We start from the raw sequence: 15,073 nt of genomic DNA on the forward strand, positions 1-15,073 counted from the left end.
TCGTTCATTTGAGAATATCTGACAGCTTGAATGGTTTTTCACTACCTGGACTGCTAGTTAATATGGCAATTTTAACAAGACTGCAATCTGTAACAATGTCAGTCTTGCGTATTTTTCTTCTCACTGTAAAGAATAATAATAAAAGGAAAAGACAAGAAAGTAAAATGAAGACATCATGAAACAAGAAAAAAAAGAAGAAAGGCAAAAGATTTACCTTCCCCCAGTTTTCTGTAAGGTATGTTCATCAAGGGGTAACAGAATGAAAAATTAGAACTACGAATAATGTTCAAGTAAGATAAATAATAACGTAGGAATAGAACAGCAAAATTTGTAGAGCATATTGGTCTAAAAATTAATTTTACCAACTTTAAGCATATATGGTTCAAAACAAGTATTCTGTTACCAGCAGTTCTTACTTGTTTCCACAGAAGATCCTGGGCTGCATCAAAAGAAGTATGGCCAGCAGGTCGAGGGAGGTGATTCTACCCCTCTAAGTCCGCCCCCGTGAGACACCACCTGGAGTACTGCATCCAGCTCTGGATCCCTCAGCACAAGAAGGACATGGACCTGTTGGAACGGGTCCAGAGGAGGGCCACGAAGATGATCAGAGGGCTGGAGCGCCTCTCCTATCAAGACAGGCTGAGGGAGTTGGGGTTGTTCAGCCTGGAGAAGAGAAGGCTCCAGGGAGACCTTATAGCAGCCTTCCAGTACCTGAAGGGGGTCTACAGGACACATGGGGAGGGACTCTTTATCAGGGAGTGGAGCGACAGGACAAGGGGGAATGGTTTTAAACTGAAAGAGGGGAGACTTAAACTAGATATTAGGAAGAAATTCTTTACTGTGAGGGTAGTGAGCCCCTGGCCCAGGTTGCCCAGAGAAGCTGTGGCTGCCCCATCCCTGGAGGTGTTCAAGGCCAGGCTGGACGGGGCTCTGAGCAACCTGGGCTGGTGAGAGGTGTCCCTGCCCAGGGCAGGGGGTGGAACTAGGTGACCTTTAAGGTCCCTTCCAACTGAAACCATTCTATGATGCTAAGATCACTACTCTCCAGTTCATGCCTACATAGGCCATCTCCAAAACGATGCCCATCAATATAGATAGCCATAGCATACAAGTAACAGAACTTCTACTTCTTCTAGATATTTTCCTATTTATACATACAAAGAGATTGTATTAATCCTACTGGCGAAAGGATCACTTTGAGAAAATGGAATAATACAAATCCAACGTGGCATGTATTAAACTTTAACTAATGTGAAATGTAATTGCAAATAGAGATTCGCGTTTGTACAAATGTGTTTCTAATGCAAGGCACAGTGAGATTCTTGAATCTTTGTTTTCTTGGTGTTATTTAAAGCTTTTGCCAGTAACTGGCAAGAAAACAATATCATTGTAAATATATTTTTATTTGGCATGCTGAGGGAAGAGTGTGAAAATAATAGGTCACTTTTACCAAGCCATTTGTACAGGAGGATAAGGGGAAGTAAAAGTAATAAAAACTGCCTTTGATAGTATAAACGTGGAATCAAAGAATGAAGATCATTTTAAAGGACAATTCTGGACTCAGTGACACTGAAAAACATTCGGGGCTACAGTAGATAATCACTACATTCCCAAGGCTGTGATGAACCTAGGATGTATAGAGGAAAATACTGAACGTTAGGAAAAGGCTGGGTTGGAGCCACAAGAAGAGCGAGCAGGAGAGGTGGTGCTAAGGTTGCTCTGCTTCCCTCAGCAGCACAGCATGACCCATGGGGGAGCTGCTGAAAAGCACCCTATTTCTGCCCCCTCAAGCACATCATTAACGCTGTGTCTGAAACAGATGTAATCGTGCTTGCAAAAGCATCCAGTTCTGGCATCCATAATTCCCAAGGGACACTGAAATACTGGAGGGTTCAGAAGAAAGCCACAAGAATGACAGTAAGACTGGAAAAAAACTGAAGAAAAGGTGATGGAGTACATGGTAAGTATTTACAACAGCAGCACACCCTTTATAGGAGGAAGCTCTTCTTTCTAGCATAGAACTATATTTCAAGACTAGCCCACGGAAAGCTACACTTAACACGAATCAAATGTTTTTAAACAGTGACAACAATTAACAGTCAGAACAGTAGTCTAGACTACTAGATTAGTAGGAGTCTAGTGTGTATCTCATTTCTAGAAATACTTAAGCCAAGACTGGATCTTTTTTTGGAGATATATGATCTAATTCAAACAGCAATTAATTTATGAAAGCCTATGCGTGAGTTTATGTCTCATTTCAGATTATATGATCACAGCAGCCTCTTCTGGATTTATCATCTATGAGATATAACACCAAGGCAGCAACGGAATCAAGTGCTTGCGTGAAAAAGTAATGGCAAGTGACTAATGTACTTAAAGCCAGATTGAAAAAAAAACCACAACAAACCAACAGATGACCTGCAAGCTCTCCACCCTCTTGTTTAATACGCTTAACTGACTGTCTATGTCTGATAGCTGTTCGTGCTGCCTCCCTGAAGGCACAGAATATGTTTGTCTAATACAGACCAAGCAGTTCTGCATTTTTTTTTCTGTTTCTTCAAAACATATGAAATCAGCTTCCTGATAATAAAGAATTCAAGAGATTTTTGAAATGACATCATTACCACAATTTAAAGGTCCCTAAAGCATTTCAAAATAAAACCTAACCATCAACATTTCATGATGAAAATAAACAGAATCCCAGCCCTAGCACCCTTTTGCACAGTCTAACGAAGTGAGCATTCACACTATAATCTAACAAAGAGCACAGTAGCTCCCCAATATCTGCCCGTTTAACAGTCAAGTTTGCATGTCTGAGAGCTGGTCTTCCTGCTAAACAAAGAGCTTGTGATTCTGACCAACTTTGTGCTATTTTTTCTGTGTTTCTCAGGAATGACATTTGTGGACTGACTTACTCCCATCTTCATGTTGGTTAGCTCAGCTCAAACCACCTAAGTATTCGCTAATCCACGAGGAACCACGGAATGGCTCTGGACTGGAAAATCCTGAAGTCTCACTGACTAATATTTTCAGTTTATTATTTCATCACGGAGATTAGTCCATTGACCATACGGTTAAGAGATTAATACCTAGCTTTGAAAATAGTAAGCGTCTACATGAAATATCACAACAAAATTACCTTAGAAGAGGTCCCAAAGATCAATATAAGGCAACTATCTTCCATTCTCAAGGATTGCCTTCGAGTAGTATATACAAAGTTTAACTCCTTGGATCTGCCATCAAAAATACCAATTCACTAAAATAAACATTCTTAAGCATGAATGCCTGCTTAATCTAAGGTAGGTGTCCTCGTGCTAAGGATGCTGATGGCACCTTATCTCACTCCTGAGAATGTTCCCGCAAATAAACAGCCTCAACTTTTGAAGCTTCAGTGCTTTTGGAAAGCTGGGAGTTGGAGAGCTCTGCAAACTCAGCTGTAAGCGCCCCTACAGTTTCTAGCTAGTTTGCCTCGGCCTGAGGAATTAAACAAAATCCCAGAGCTACGTTTCCAGTTGTTGCTGTCAAGTTTACCTAGAGCTGGAAACTCCTGTTTCCAGGGTCACTGTCTCGCACAGATCACCGCGACATACCTTGTTGGTTCAGCGCTCGGAGGTCAGATTTGGAACCTTCAGTTCATGAGACAAGTGACCACGCGCTGCTGCTGAAGGACAGTCCCATGATGTAAACGAGCTCTGGTTTGTGTTTTTCGACAGGGGAGATCCCGTTAGTTCAGGTACCGTGTACCTCTGAGTGACAGTTCAGAGCAGCCTGATCAGCAAAAACACCTGTAAGCAGCAGACCTCAGGAAACCCAAAAGCTACTCCAACTTGAAAAGCTGAAATTCCTGACAGGGTCGGGACCACAGTCATGTTGGTGTGGCTGACAAGATTGTCATCCCTACTCAGCAGATGCGGGGTTCCTGAGAAGTCTACTACACAAACACCTTACCCTGGAATTTTTAAGTTGATTTTGGGCCACTGACATTTTGTTTATTAAGAAAAGTTGAAAAACATGGATTTGGTGCAGTTTGGCAAAAATCCAAATTTAACCAAAAATATGAGAAACAGAAATCCTGCACATTATTCACATTTATCTACAATATCCTGGTTAGAGAGGGTAACTACGGTTTCTAGAATGGACAGTCATGATAAATAGGAGGAAAATATCTATTGCCTACCACTGTCTTCCTACTTCCAGTCTGATTCCCTGTGAGCCAAACATTTACTTTCAAATTATTCCGACTGTGTGGGAGCGACTGCATGTGACCTTTATGGGCTTCTGCGGTTCAACAAGGCATGGATGTTTTCTTCAGGGAGAATCTTAATCTTTGAAGGGTTTTTTTCTTATTATTATAAAAACAGGTTTCTATATCCTGTCATATGTTCCCTCCCAAAATCCCAAGATTAATAATTGATTTATTTTCCTATAGTTAATCAAAAGTCCTGAATAAATAAAAGCTATCTTTGAGCAATATTTTCTGTTTCATTCTAAATGTTCTAACTACAATTTACTTAATTAAGTAGATAAGGGAAATGGAAATTACAGAAAAAAATCTCAGTATCTACTTGCTAAACATCACAGGAAGATAATTTTTATTAGCAAATACCATATCTATACATCTCTATTGTGTTATACAGCTACCAGTAGATGGTGCCTCGGTCTGTCTGGAAAAGAAAACCCTATACAATTGGCACATCAGTTACAGGAGTTCTTATCTCAGACATTCAAATTATACACCAATTAAAACTATGCATCATTGAGGACTAATTACCTCTTAATTAGGTGTTTTGGTTCCCTTAAATCATCAGCTGAACTGTTAACAGTGCTTCCGCTTTCTGAGAAATACGTCAACTATGTCAAATATTTACAGATATTCTGATGGTTCATATTAAACCTTTTCAAAGGTGATTGAAAAAAAGAAATGTACCAGGGAGAGTAATTAAATTAACATTTACATTTATTGGAGTGGTGTAGAAGTTGGCACAATATGGTTGGCAACCTTGTTCCAGTATATTTTAAGACAAACGTTAACAGCTCTATCACTATTTGTTAAAGAAAAAAAGTATAATCTAATCATCAGAAAACACCTCCTCATTTTAGCAATACTTCAAGATTCATCGCAAGCATTTTGGAAAATGCTATATTGGATTGGGGCAGATTAGTTTTTTGAGGAATATTATACAGTCTTATGATTTATTCTCCACACAATTGGCCTTGCAACTACAAGGAAATAAATTATAGATATTATAGACAGCCAATTTTCCAAGGCAAGAATCAGTAGGTTTCTGGTATTATATTTGATTACCCCAGAAAAAAAAGAAAAAAAAAAGGTAATCATAATTACCGTAACAGTCCACATTTGGGTAGTAATTTTCAGCTCTTTATATAATGCAATAATTACAAGTGTAACAGATATACCTGTAATAATGCAACTATGGCACAGAATTTTTAACAATGGTATTTAATGTGTTGAAAAACAGAACGGAGCTTAGTTCTCGAATGTAGCTGAAAGAAATGAATCTTTACCTCCACGCTGCTGTCCCACTGATTTAACTTTGAAAATAATTTTGAATTCCTTCACTTAGTGGAGTTGTTTTTTTTAAAAAAATAACTCTAGAGCAAAAACTCTATTTACATAGAACTAAGAAACAATGAAAGCACCTTTTCATATATTTTAATCAGATACAAGAAACAATTCTATGCAAGATATAAATCTGAATCTCCAGACTTTTTCGTGTCAAACTCTGCCATGCCCAGAAAGATAATCAGATGAGCCACTTTGGCAGGCTATCGCAGCGCAAATATATCATGAGCAGCCACGTGATCTGTTACTAAAATCTCTGTTTCCTTTGATCTACATTCTCCTACTTTACAATCGTCAGCTAATTCCCTTACTGTCTAACTTAATGCCTGCAGTCAATGCATAAAGCCTGACAAAATACTAAATACCATACTAGCACCTTCCTTCAAAATCTTTTCCAAAGCTCTGAATATTACTAAATCTGTTGTTACCTGACTCACTTCTTTGCTATGTTCAGATAATGAGCCTGCATTTGCTTTTCTCCAGTCTCGTGGTCCTACGCTCCAACTTTTGGCTCTGCAATTTAATGTGTCGCTTCCTTCAGATTCTAGGATGGCTATTACCTGGTGCCTACTCTAAGAACATTAAGCTTGAATTTTGCATCCAAGTCTGTTGAGGATAATTTTAATAAATGTACGTTAATTATTATTATTATCATCAATCCTGACTTTACACTATGATCAATATCACCATCCCTATTGGCGACTGAAGCTAAGTACACATTTACATTTGAAATTATACCTCAGTCACCTATAAACCAACCCACCCTGTACTGCTAGATGCCTTCTTTTCCGATTACAAAAGAATTTCCTCCTCCTTGCAGAACTGTAACTAAATGGTGGTTTGGTGGATTTCCCAGGTTTTTATTCTTGGTATACTACCTTCAAACCTCTTTTTTAGAGGGATTTTATATTTTCTCTAAGAAAACATCGAAGTCATTTTGGAAGCGAATGTATCCACTTCATCACCAGTACCTGTTTAGCGTTTCAAGAATTATAGTGTCTTCACACATAGCTGTATGCAGTTACTCGGCAGCCTCTATGAAAACCATTAAGGCACTTAGAAATTGAATCGTTCACCATAAATCACAGAGATTAGATTTAGGTATGCAATCACTGATGGGAGGAGGTTCTGCTCAAGCACAGCTACAAGTGGATAAATACACATTTCCCAAGCAAAAATTCCAGAATCGTGACCTTTGCCAAATTTAGAAAGGTAAAAACCAAAAAGCTCTGATCTTTATTTGTTGATTTAGTAATTAGGTTTGTGGCCCTGTTATAACTTGAAATGGCAGTGACTGACAAGTTTTACTTCTTGGAGCTTTCATGATGTTAAAAATTCAAAATGAACTCCAAAACAAAAAAAAAAAGCTGACATAAATTATGCTACACGATAAATTTTATTACTAAGGCAGATATGCTTCTTGATTTAAATTACGCCACTTGTTCAGTTGCTACAGGCAGGCTATTAACAAGGGAAAGAAAATCAATTCTGAAACAGGATCCAGTAAGCTGAAAGAACACCAGTTTCCATTTAAAAAAAAAAAAAAAAAAAAAAAAGAAAATTTATATATGAAGTAGTTTTGCTTATTTGTTGTGCTACGTACAAATAAAACGTAAATCTTCACCATAATTCATCATTCTGTTCTGGCATACAAACTAATACAGGGTGCCAAAGATAGTTTTCCTCAGAAACAACACTGTAAAAAAACCCCAACAACCCAACAATACACTACTAAAGCCGGCAGTAGGCTTGTTTAAGAATAATTAAATTCCTTCTTTCCAACACATTTGGGCTTTCTACATGTACACGAACATCATGTCTTACTTCGCTGTAACAATAATTGTTCTGTGCTATGGAAACATGTACGGGATTAACTATTCTACGACCAAAAATGAATAACAGGAGGTTTTTTTCTTCATTAAATACAAACCTAATTTTGCCAGGCAGTGCTTTGCCGCTGAGGCTGAACCTTATAATTTAAACTGACCCTCCCAATTAAAACTCAGACACTTGTGAATCTTTCATTTACACTTTAGGGAAGAAAGGAAATAGCTAGTAGAACAGTTATTATTATCTCCAGATACAGCTTTAAAACTGGCAGAAAATTTTGCTGCTCAGGCACAAGTTGAGATCAGACTTACAAGTCTGACAGTTATAAAGAGATATAGGTGCATGAAAGCAGCTGATCCGGAAGCAGGAATGCTACTGCTGTCCTTAGGGACAGAGTCCATCAACTGGAGAGCCAGGACAGCATTTTAAGGGTATTTGGTTCTTTCATATGCACTTGCTACTTTTCAGAATGTGGGAGAAACTGATGAAAAAAAAAAAAAAAAAAAAAAAGGAAAGACATCTATAACCAGCTTCAATGACAAAAATCCCTTGCCATAAAATTAGTTTCCTGAGACCGAAGAACATGTTGTTACTGCTGTTATTAATATTTGCATAGCTGTCAGAAGCCCAAGCTTTATGACTGCTTACTACTTCAGGGACCACTGACCATTATTTGACGTGCTGGCTACACTCTGAGTTACTGCTTTTCAATAAATGTTACAGCCTTCAAATTCCATTACCAGTGGAGTCTGAATTACATCTACTCTCAAAATAAAATAAAAATGAGCAGAAACAAGTTATGGGGCTTTGCCATATATTCTGTTCAGAAATCTTTCTAAGACAACAGCATTTTCTCACGGATTCCTATTTAACAGATGGTTAACAGACATGGTACACCTAAAGGGTTGAGACTGTCCAAGACACTCAGTCAAACACCGGGATGGTAAGTCTGGATGATAAATCATGTCCTATTACTTGGACATTTGAACCCTTTAATAACAAAGATACTTCACAGAGAATTCACTGAAAACATGCCTAAACTACCGTTGCCTGTGAAAGCCTGGAACAGCCAAGCTTAAGGGTCTGTATTCATCCCTACTTTCCAGTCAACTCTGCATTACAGGAAATGGAGAAAAAGTGTGGTATAAACTCTTCCAATAACTCAACAGGAAAATATCCAACATTTGCGTGCCAGCCTAACACTACTACATACTTCTAAGAAAAACTGGTAGCTGTCCATATTACACCCGGTAACAGGTCTATTTGTGGAAACAGCTCTAAGCTGAAGATGTCCTATATCACCATCTTTCTAATGACCCCTTATGCAACTATGTCACATTTCTGCTTCTCCTTTGATGTCAAGAAGAAGAGATCTTATGGCTAAATAAAATGCTTTTAGCATTAGGAAATTTAAACGTAGCGTTTTCCCCTGAGGGCTGCAGAGCTCTCTCATCGTCTGAGCACCCAGCTGTGTGCCCACAGCCATTATGGACAGAAGAAGGGCGCTGACTAATGGGAACCTAGAGTACATTTTTATAAAGAGAGCAGGACTTCATCTGAAACTGAAAATTTCCTACATATTTTCTATGGTTGTCAAATAATTCACTGCTATGCAGTGCGGAAGAACTTGTATTCTGAGGTTTTCAGAATTTTTGCTCACCAGTGACAAAAATAAAATGGGTCACTGGGTAGTGGCTGGTGAAGAGTTATCATAGACCAGCACATCTTCAGGAAATTGTTGTAAGGACACAACCATCACATATCCTTTTTTCAAACTCAGGAAATCATTTTTCAAAAGAGGGTATTTTGTGTTAGAATCACCAGGGATTTATTAAGATTTAGAAAAAAAATTCCAAGCTTGATGAATAGGTAACGTATAATAAAAGTATTTGAGGAAGCAACTGTGAGCCATTGATCCAAATAAACAACCACCTGCTGGGATGTACAGTTTTTCCTTGTAGTCATGAAAATCTTGAAAAGAACTGAACGCAAAAATAGAGGTAATATAGGTGACCGACAGAAAATGAAACTAAACGTCTTGTATAATGAGGAGTTCTGTTCCTTCTCCTATAGAAAATGAAACGGTAAGAGCAGTAACTCCAACAGACGCACTCAAACCTTCCCAATGAAAGACACGAACAATCTCAGCTCCAGTGCCAGCATAACAGGAGGTGTAAGAGGAGAGCAGTGAAACGCATATCAATAACACGACTTGAAATACCAGTTACGGGGACAGACCTATTTCTGCTTCCTTAGGATTCATACTTTGTATAATCTATTCTTGACAAGTCACCATGAATAATGTACACACAGGACACTGGTGAAAAATGCTAGATGTGCTGATGTGAGTATTTACTCCTCTACAAAAGTACTGTGTAAAAGACATGTGCCAAATTTCATGTTGCTATCTTACTTATTCCTATGAACAGAGTACCTCTCAAGGAAGCTGCAGTGATTTCCTTAGCTCTAACAGGATTAAATGAAACCTTCAGTACCGAGTTGATATAAAATATCACTATGCTTTTAACCAACACGATCTGACCAATGCAGTGTGACTGCATTAGTGGAAAGGACTACTGTGCAAGTAGTTCAGTGTCTAGGACCATTTATGCATAGGCTAGCTCCCGTGACATCCAAAGCCCTGCGCTAGGACACAGAGATAACTCTCTAATCACCCCAGAAAGGCAAAGGTGGCTAATTCAGGAAACTGCTTTCTACACCGTTTGAAAATTAATTCAGAGACCACGTAGAAGGGTTCCCCCTTCCCAAACCAGAACTCAAATCCATAATCAGTATCTTGACTCTCCCAAAGAGCCCTTTCATCAGTATAACAGAACATCATTTTTGTAAGAATTATCATCCTTTAAATGGATGGTCTCTAATACAGTAATAGACTGACATCAATCGCTTCTGCATATTGTGAAGGTGAAATCTGGTATGCTAAGAGATGTAGACGTAGAAGATCATAAGTATTAGAACCGTGAGCCTGTTCAGTACTGGCCTTGGAAACTTCAGCCTCTGCGTAGAGGTGAACCATAACTTCCCTCTCTTAACCCTAAGTCATAGGAAGGCTCATACGTTTTGTAAATTTCTATTACATATACAATCATAAAGTTAACATATAAAACTAAACTTGTTTTCGCTGAAAATCTCCCAACTCCATTTATCATTTGAATATCTTATCTAGTCCCAGAGCGCCAAAAATAAGAAATCTATATGGGTACTGTGAACTTCAGATATTTCCTTGCAAAAGAACAAATAACAGCATAAAGAAGTTGAGAGCTAAATAATAATCTTGGTGATTTAGGAAGGCAAATGTAGAGGACAATATTAACATCTGGAAGCAGTTTCCATAACTGGACCTTAGCATTTCCTTTTCCACTGCATAAAACTGGAATGACTTAATTTCTAGATGGAAGAAGTTTTTTATGAAAAATAAGTAGGACAGAAAAGGAATGCAATACTCAAGCACAATCATCCCTGAGACAGAACTGTCTAGAATGATGAATTTCAACATGCCTCAAAAACAAATAAAAAAATATAATCTGTGCACCTGTGGTAGATTAGGAAAAGTCTGACACAAAGCAAAAAAGAAAGGAGGGATATAACCAATGATCAGGGATTCCCTTCGTCAAGCAGTAAAACACGCTGCCGTTAGGGTGCTATGCTGCAGTGGGAACAGCACAAGAAGGAGCTGCGATCTGCTGACATCTGACAGAGTTACACATCTCAGGAATACATCACCTTAATAACATTCGTCTTACAATGATGATATAGGCACCTTCCCATCTTAAAGGTGAAAGGAGCATGTAATGCATTTACAGCTTAAATTGCTTCACGGCTTTGTTTAGGAAGGCTCTTTGGCAACTGAAGTTTTTTTATCCTTAGAAAGAGGAATTGGCGAGTATAAAAAATACCGCTAATATGAAGGGTAAAAAAAAGCAGTTAACCTTCAGGGTTTTTTTAATATATAATAGCGCATGCATAAATTTTAATAAGTTGCACAAATGCATCCTTCAACACTGTGTAACACATATTTACGGTTAACATTCATATACGATTAAGAAAAGTCTATCTTTACTTAACACAGCACAGGAACAACATTTCTCTGCCAGTTTACTTAGAAGATGCCTGCTTTAATCCACGAGGCTCCTCAGCAGATGATCTTATCATATATAAATAAATAAACATACGTGTGTGTGTATATATACATATATATACAAAACAGGCTCTGTATTTTATAAAAACTGGGGGGGGGAGGAGGTTCCACCAAAATGGAAATCTGTAGAATATTTGTTATTATGGTAAACTGGCAAGTATTTTGAGCTTCTTGTGGTTTCCTGAGCACATCACTAGGAATTACGAAATTTCATCATCATTTTAAGAACTTAATTTTTAAGAATTTATGCCATAAGGGAGCTATAGCCAAAAGCTGGTCATCCACATAAAGAGCTCCTTGATTGGTGCAGGGGGCACAATATTTACAAACGCAGCTACAGTGATGGTAACTATGAATAATGCTGAAACTTGTGGGGGAAAAAAAACAAAGCAACCGTCATTGCATTGATTTTTTTTTTGAGTCTGGCACCGCACAGTATCTCGCTATTCCAGAAAATACTCAGAGAAATTGATTCCAATGAAGTCAAAGAAGAAAATAAATTCTAACCAAATACACTTAGTGTTAACTGACGGTTTTACTATTGCAATATAATATAAATGTTCAACCTTTAAGAAAACCGGAGGCTAAAAAAGCTAATGATTAATGAAAGATTACACACAAATATCTAGGTACATACACACATATTTGTATGCCCTAAATGCATAAGAGATATTCCAAATAAATATTTATATTCAATAGTTTTAACTTCAGATTTTAAAATTGACCGCCTGAAGACTGATTCACTATTGAAAGCACAAGCATTATAATGTAATTCTTATACACAGAAAATACAGCATGCATATAATACTATTTGTAAACTTTCTGTGTGAGTGAAAACGTCAATGTAAAGCTAAGATGCCAACATCTCTATAAGCACAAAATAGTCATACTAACCTGTATTTTGATCGGCCAGGAGAAATTGCTGACATAGACATAGAAAGTGATGTTTGGGTTGCTTCGAAAGTTAAATTTTTCACAGGAAAAGCTATCTCTGTATTCCTTAATATTAGCTTTAGAAACAACAGGAATCTCTTCTCCAGATATCGTTCCAGCTAAAAAAACCCATATGTAAATATACATATTTATGACAAACATTAATCATCATTAAAGGTGCCAAAGTAAATTTGCACAAGAAACTTAAATTCTTGAATTACTTTTGGTATCATCATTCTACAATTTTAATAACCCCTTATTACGGTTTACGTGGCACATCAGGTGTATTTCATACACATACAGAGAATTCACAGAAACTCTTACACTGGTTTCAAAAGTTTATGAATGAATCATAAAATTGATAGAAGTAAAATGAATTTTAGAAGAAAGTTCTTACTGTCAGCTAAACAGATAACTTGCTTTCCTCAAGTAATTTACATTCAATTTCAACATAAACTCATAGGTTAATAAATCTTGAAAGTGAATTTGTCTACACCTTACATTATTGCTGTAGACTTTTAATTGTTCATGAAAGCTTTAATAATATACCTAAGAAACGTGTATCATTTTTTGCAAACACATGGGTGAATGTGCTAAGTTAAAATAAAGGAATAAATAAAATGTACTTAGTATGGTATGTTAAAACACTTCAGAATTACATTGATGAAGAAATTAATGAGTTTATGTAAAACAAACTCTGAACCTTCTTTAAAAAGATTTTTTTTTTTTTTTTTTTTTTTTAGTCTCAGTACGATTTCATTTTAAGCATCATGCTTCTCCTTGGATGTGTTTTCAGAAAGTCAATAGAGCCAATTCAGAGAAACTGCCTAAATAAAGCTTTTCTTCCGTCTTCTCAGAACAAAGAAGAGTAATGGGGTTCAAAGTTGGAGAAAAATAGATAAGCAGCTCCTTTTATCAGCATACACAGAAGAACTTTATTGTTTGATATCAATGTTAAGGTTAATAATTAAATTTTTAGCTTCAACACTGAAACAAAGAAATAAAATCTCAGTCTCTGCAGTAGTTAAGGAAGCAATTTATCTTAATTAAAATCACAGCATTTCATAACACTATCATTTTAAAAATTTAAATAGACGACAAGCTTTTCCTACCAAAGTAATTTTAATTGAATAGGAGAGAAAGTTAACATATTAATGAAGCTTTGTTCAGATTGCAAATTATCATCTGAAGTTTAAATAATATAATTAATAATGGCATAATGATAATGGCAAAAGAACACATTTGGTAAAGTTTTATTATCAAAATTAGCAACAAAGAGACAATCGGGTTAAAATAGCTTAAAGGATCATGAAATCACATGGGAAAAAGTCGTCATACCAAAATTCACCCTCACCTGTAGAACCAATAGACCATGTAATATTGAGGTTGAAGTTGTTTGATGCATTAATTGATATATCCAAATTTTTATTGGACTACGTAAAAAAAAGAAAATATATCCAAGTTAACAACATATATCAGAATGTACTGAATATAACTCTATTGCACATAACTGAATATAGCCTTTTAATCATCTTCCATTTTTCATTTTAAACATAAATAGAAATGGTAATAATTCAGAGCCAAAGGCAATCCTCTCTTTTGCTGCAGTAAGAACAGGGTACAAGTAAGCACATAACTACAGCAGTTAACTTCTCAGATTGTGATAAAAATAATGAAATAACTTCCTTTATAAAAGTAAAGAAAAAAATTTATGGCAAATGGCTACATTTTAATTACAATTCAAAAATTACTTTTCTCATCTGCTAATACAGATTTCTTAACTGAAGGGTACGCTCCTTTAATTCATCCTAGGAAGATACTACAACTTGTTATTCATGGGAGCAACAACAAAATAAACCAACTGGGAATTTTTTGAGGTATTAGTTGATCTGAAGCACATCCACCATTTAGAAAGATTTTTTCAATGAATACACTGGAATAATTTTCATTTCAAAAAGATTTGAAATATCTCTAATAGCTTATAGGCACTTGGGAAACTTTTAATCGTGGTCAAATACAATGGAAATCTTATTCATGACTCTCCAAAACTTGTCTAAAGTTAATAATACTGTCTTACCTGTTCTGGATTTGCTATAAAGTTTATGGCAGTGTGATGGCGATCATCTTCTTGTAATAAGCTGAAGGTAAACTGGTAATCGATCAAAAGGCTGTCTGTGGGCAAAACAGAAATTAAAAATAATAAAACGGATGCAAATGTATACCTATTAACAATATGTTATGCAAGCACCTAAAAATTTACCGTTCACTTTTATTTTAAAAAGCATGGAGTAATCTGTAAGTCAGAATTATTCACATGCATTTCACTGTTTAAGTACTTGCACTAGAATGTCTTGAAGCAATAAAGAAAATAAAATTAAATTAAGTAGTAACAAAATAAATAAAATTAAGAAAAATAACTAAATTAAGAAACAGATTCTGTCACGAAGTCAGAGCAGCTATTACATATAACTTGAAATAGTCATTCTTTGTAAAGTAATTGTTCCAAAATAGAGTGTCAAGTATTGTTAGAGTGTTATCGGCTCTCTAATTTTACTCTAAAATAATTA

At 36.4% G+C, this 15,073-nt stretch overlaps 1 protein-coding gene across 6 annotated transcripts in view; it reads right to left on the minus strand.

Annotated features, from left to right (window-relative positions):
- Positions 1-15,073, minus strand: part of ATRNL1 (attractin like 1) — a 527,881-nt gene that overhangs the window by 291,941 nt on the left and 220,867 nt on the right. For all 6 annotated transcript variants that reach the window (XM_063338744.1, XM_063338742.1, XM_063338741.1 and 3 more), the window contains exons 22-24: positions 14,584-14,678; positions 13,861-13,939; positions 12,468-12,625 (exon numbers count right to left, since the gene is read on the minus strand). In XM_063338744.1, the coding sequence (XP_063194814.1) occupies positions 12,468-12,625; positions 13,861-13,939; positions 14,584-14,678 (332 nt within the window). The remainder of the gene's footprint in view (positions 1-12,467; positions 12,626-13,860; positions 13,940-14,583; positions 14,679-15,073) is intronic.

This window comes from Chroicocephalus ridibundus, chromosome 6 (assembly GCF_963924245.1).
Source record: "Chroicocephalus ridibundus chromosome 6, bChrRid1.1, whole genome shotgun sequence".
NCBI lineage: Eukaryota > Metazoa > Chordata > Aves > Charadriiformes > Laridae > Chroicocephalus > Chroicocephalus ridibundus.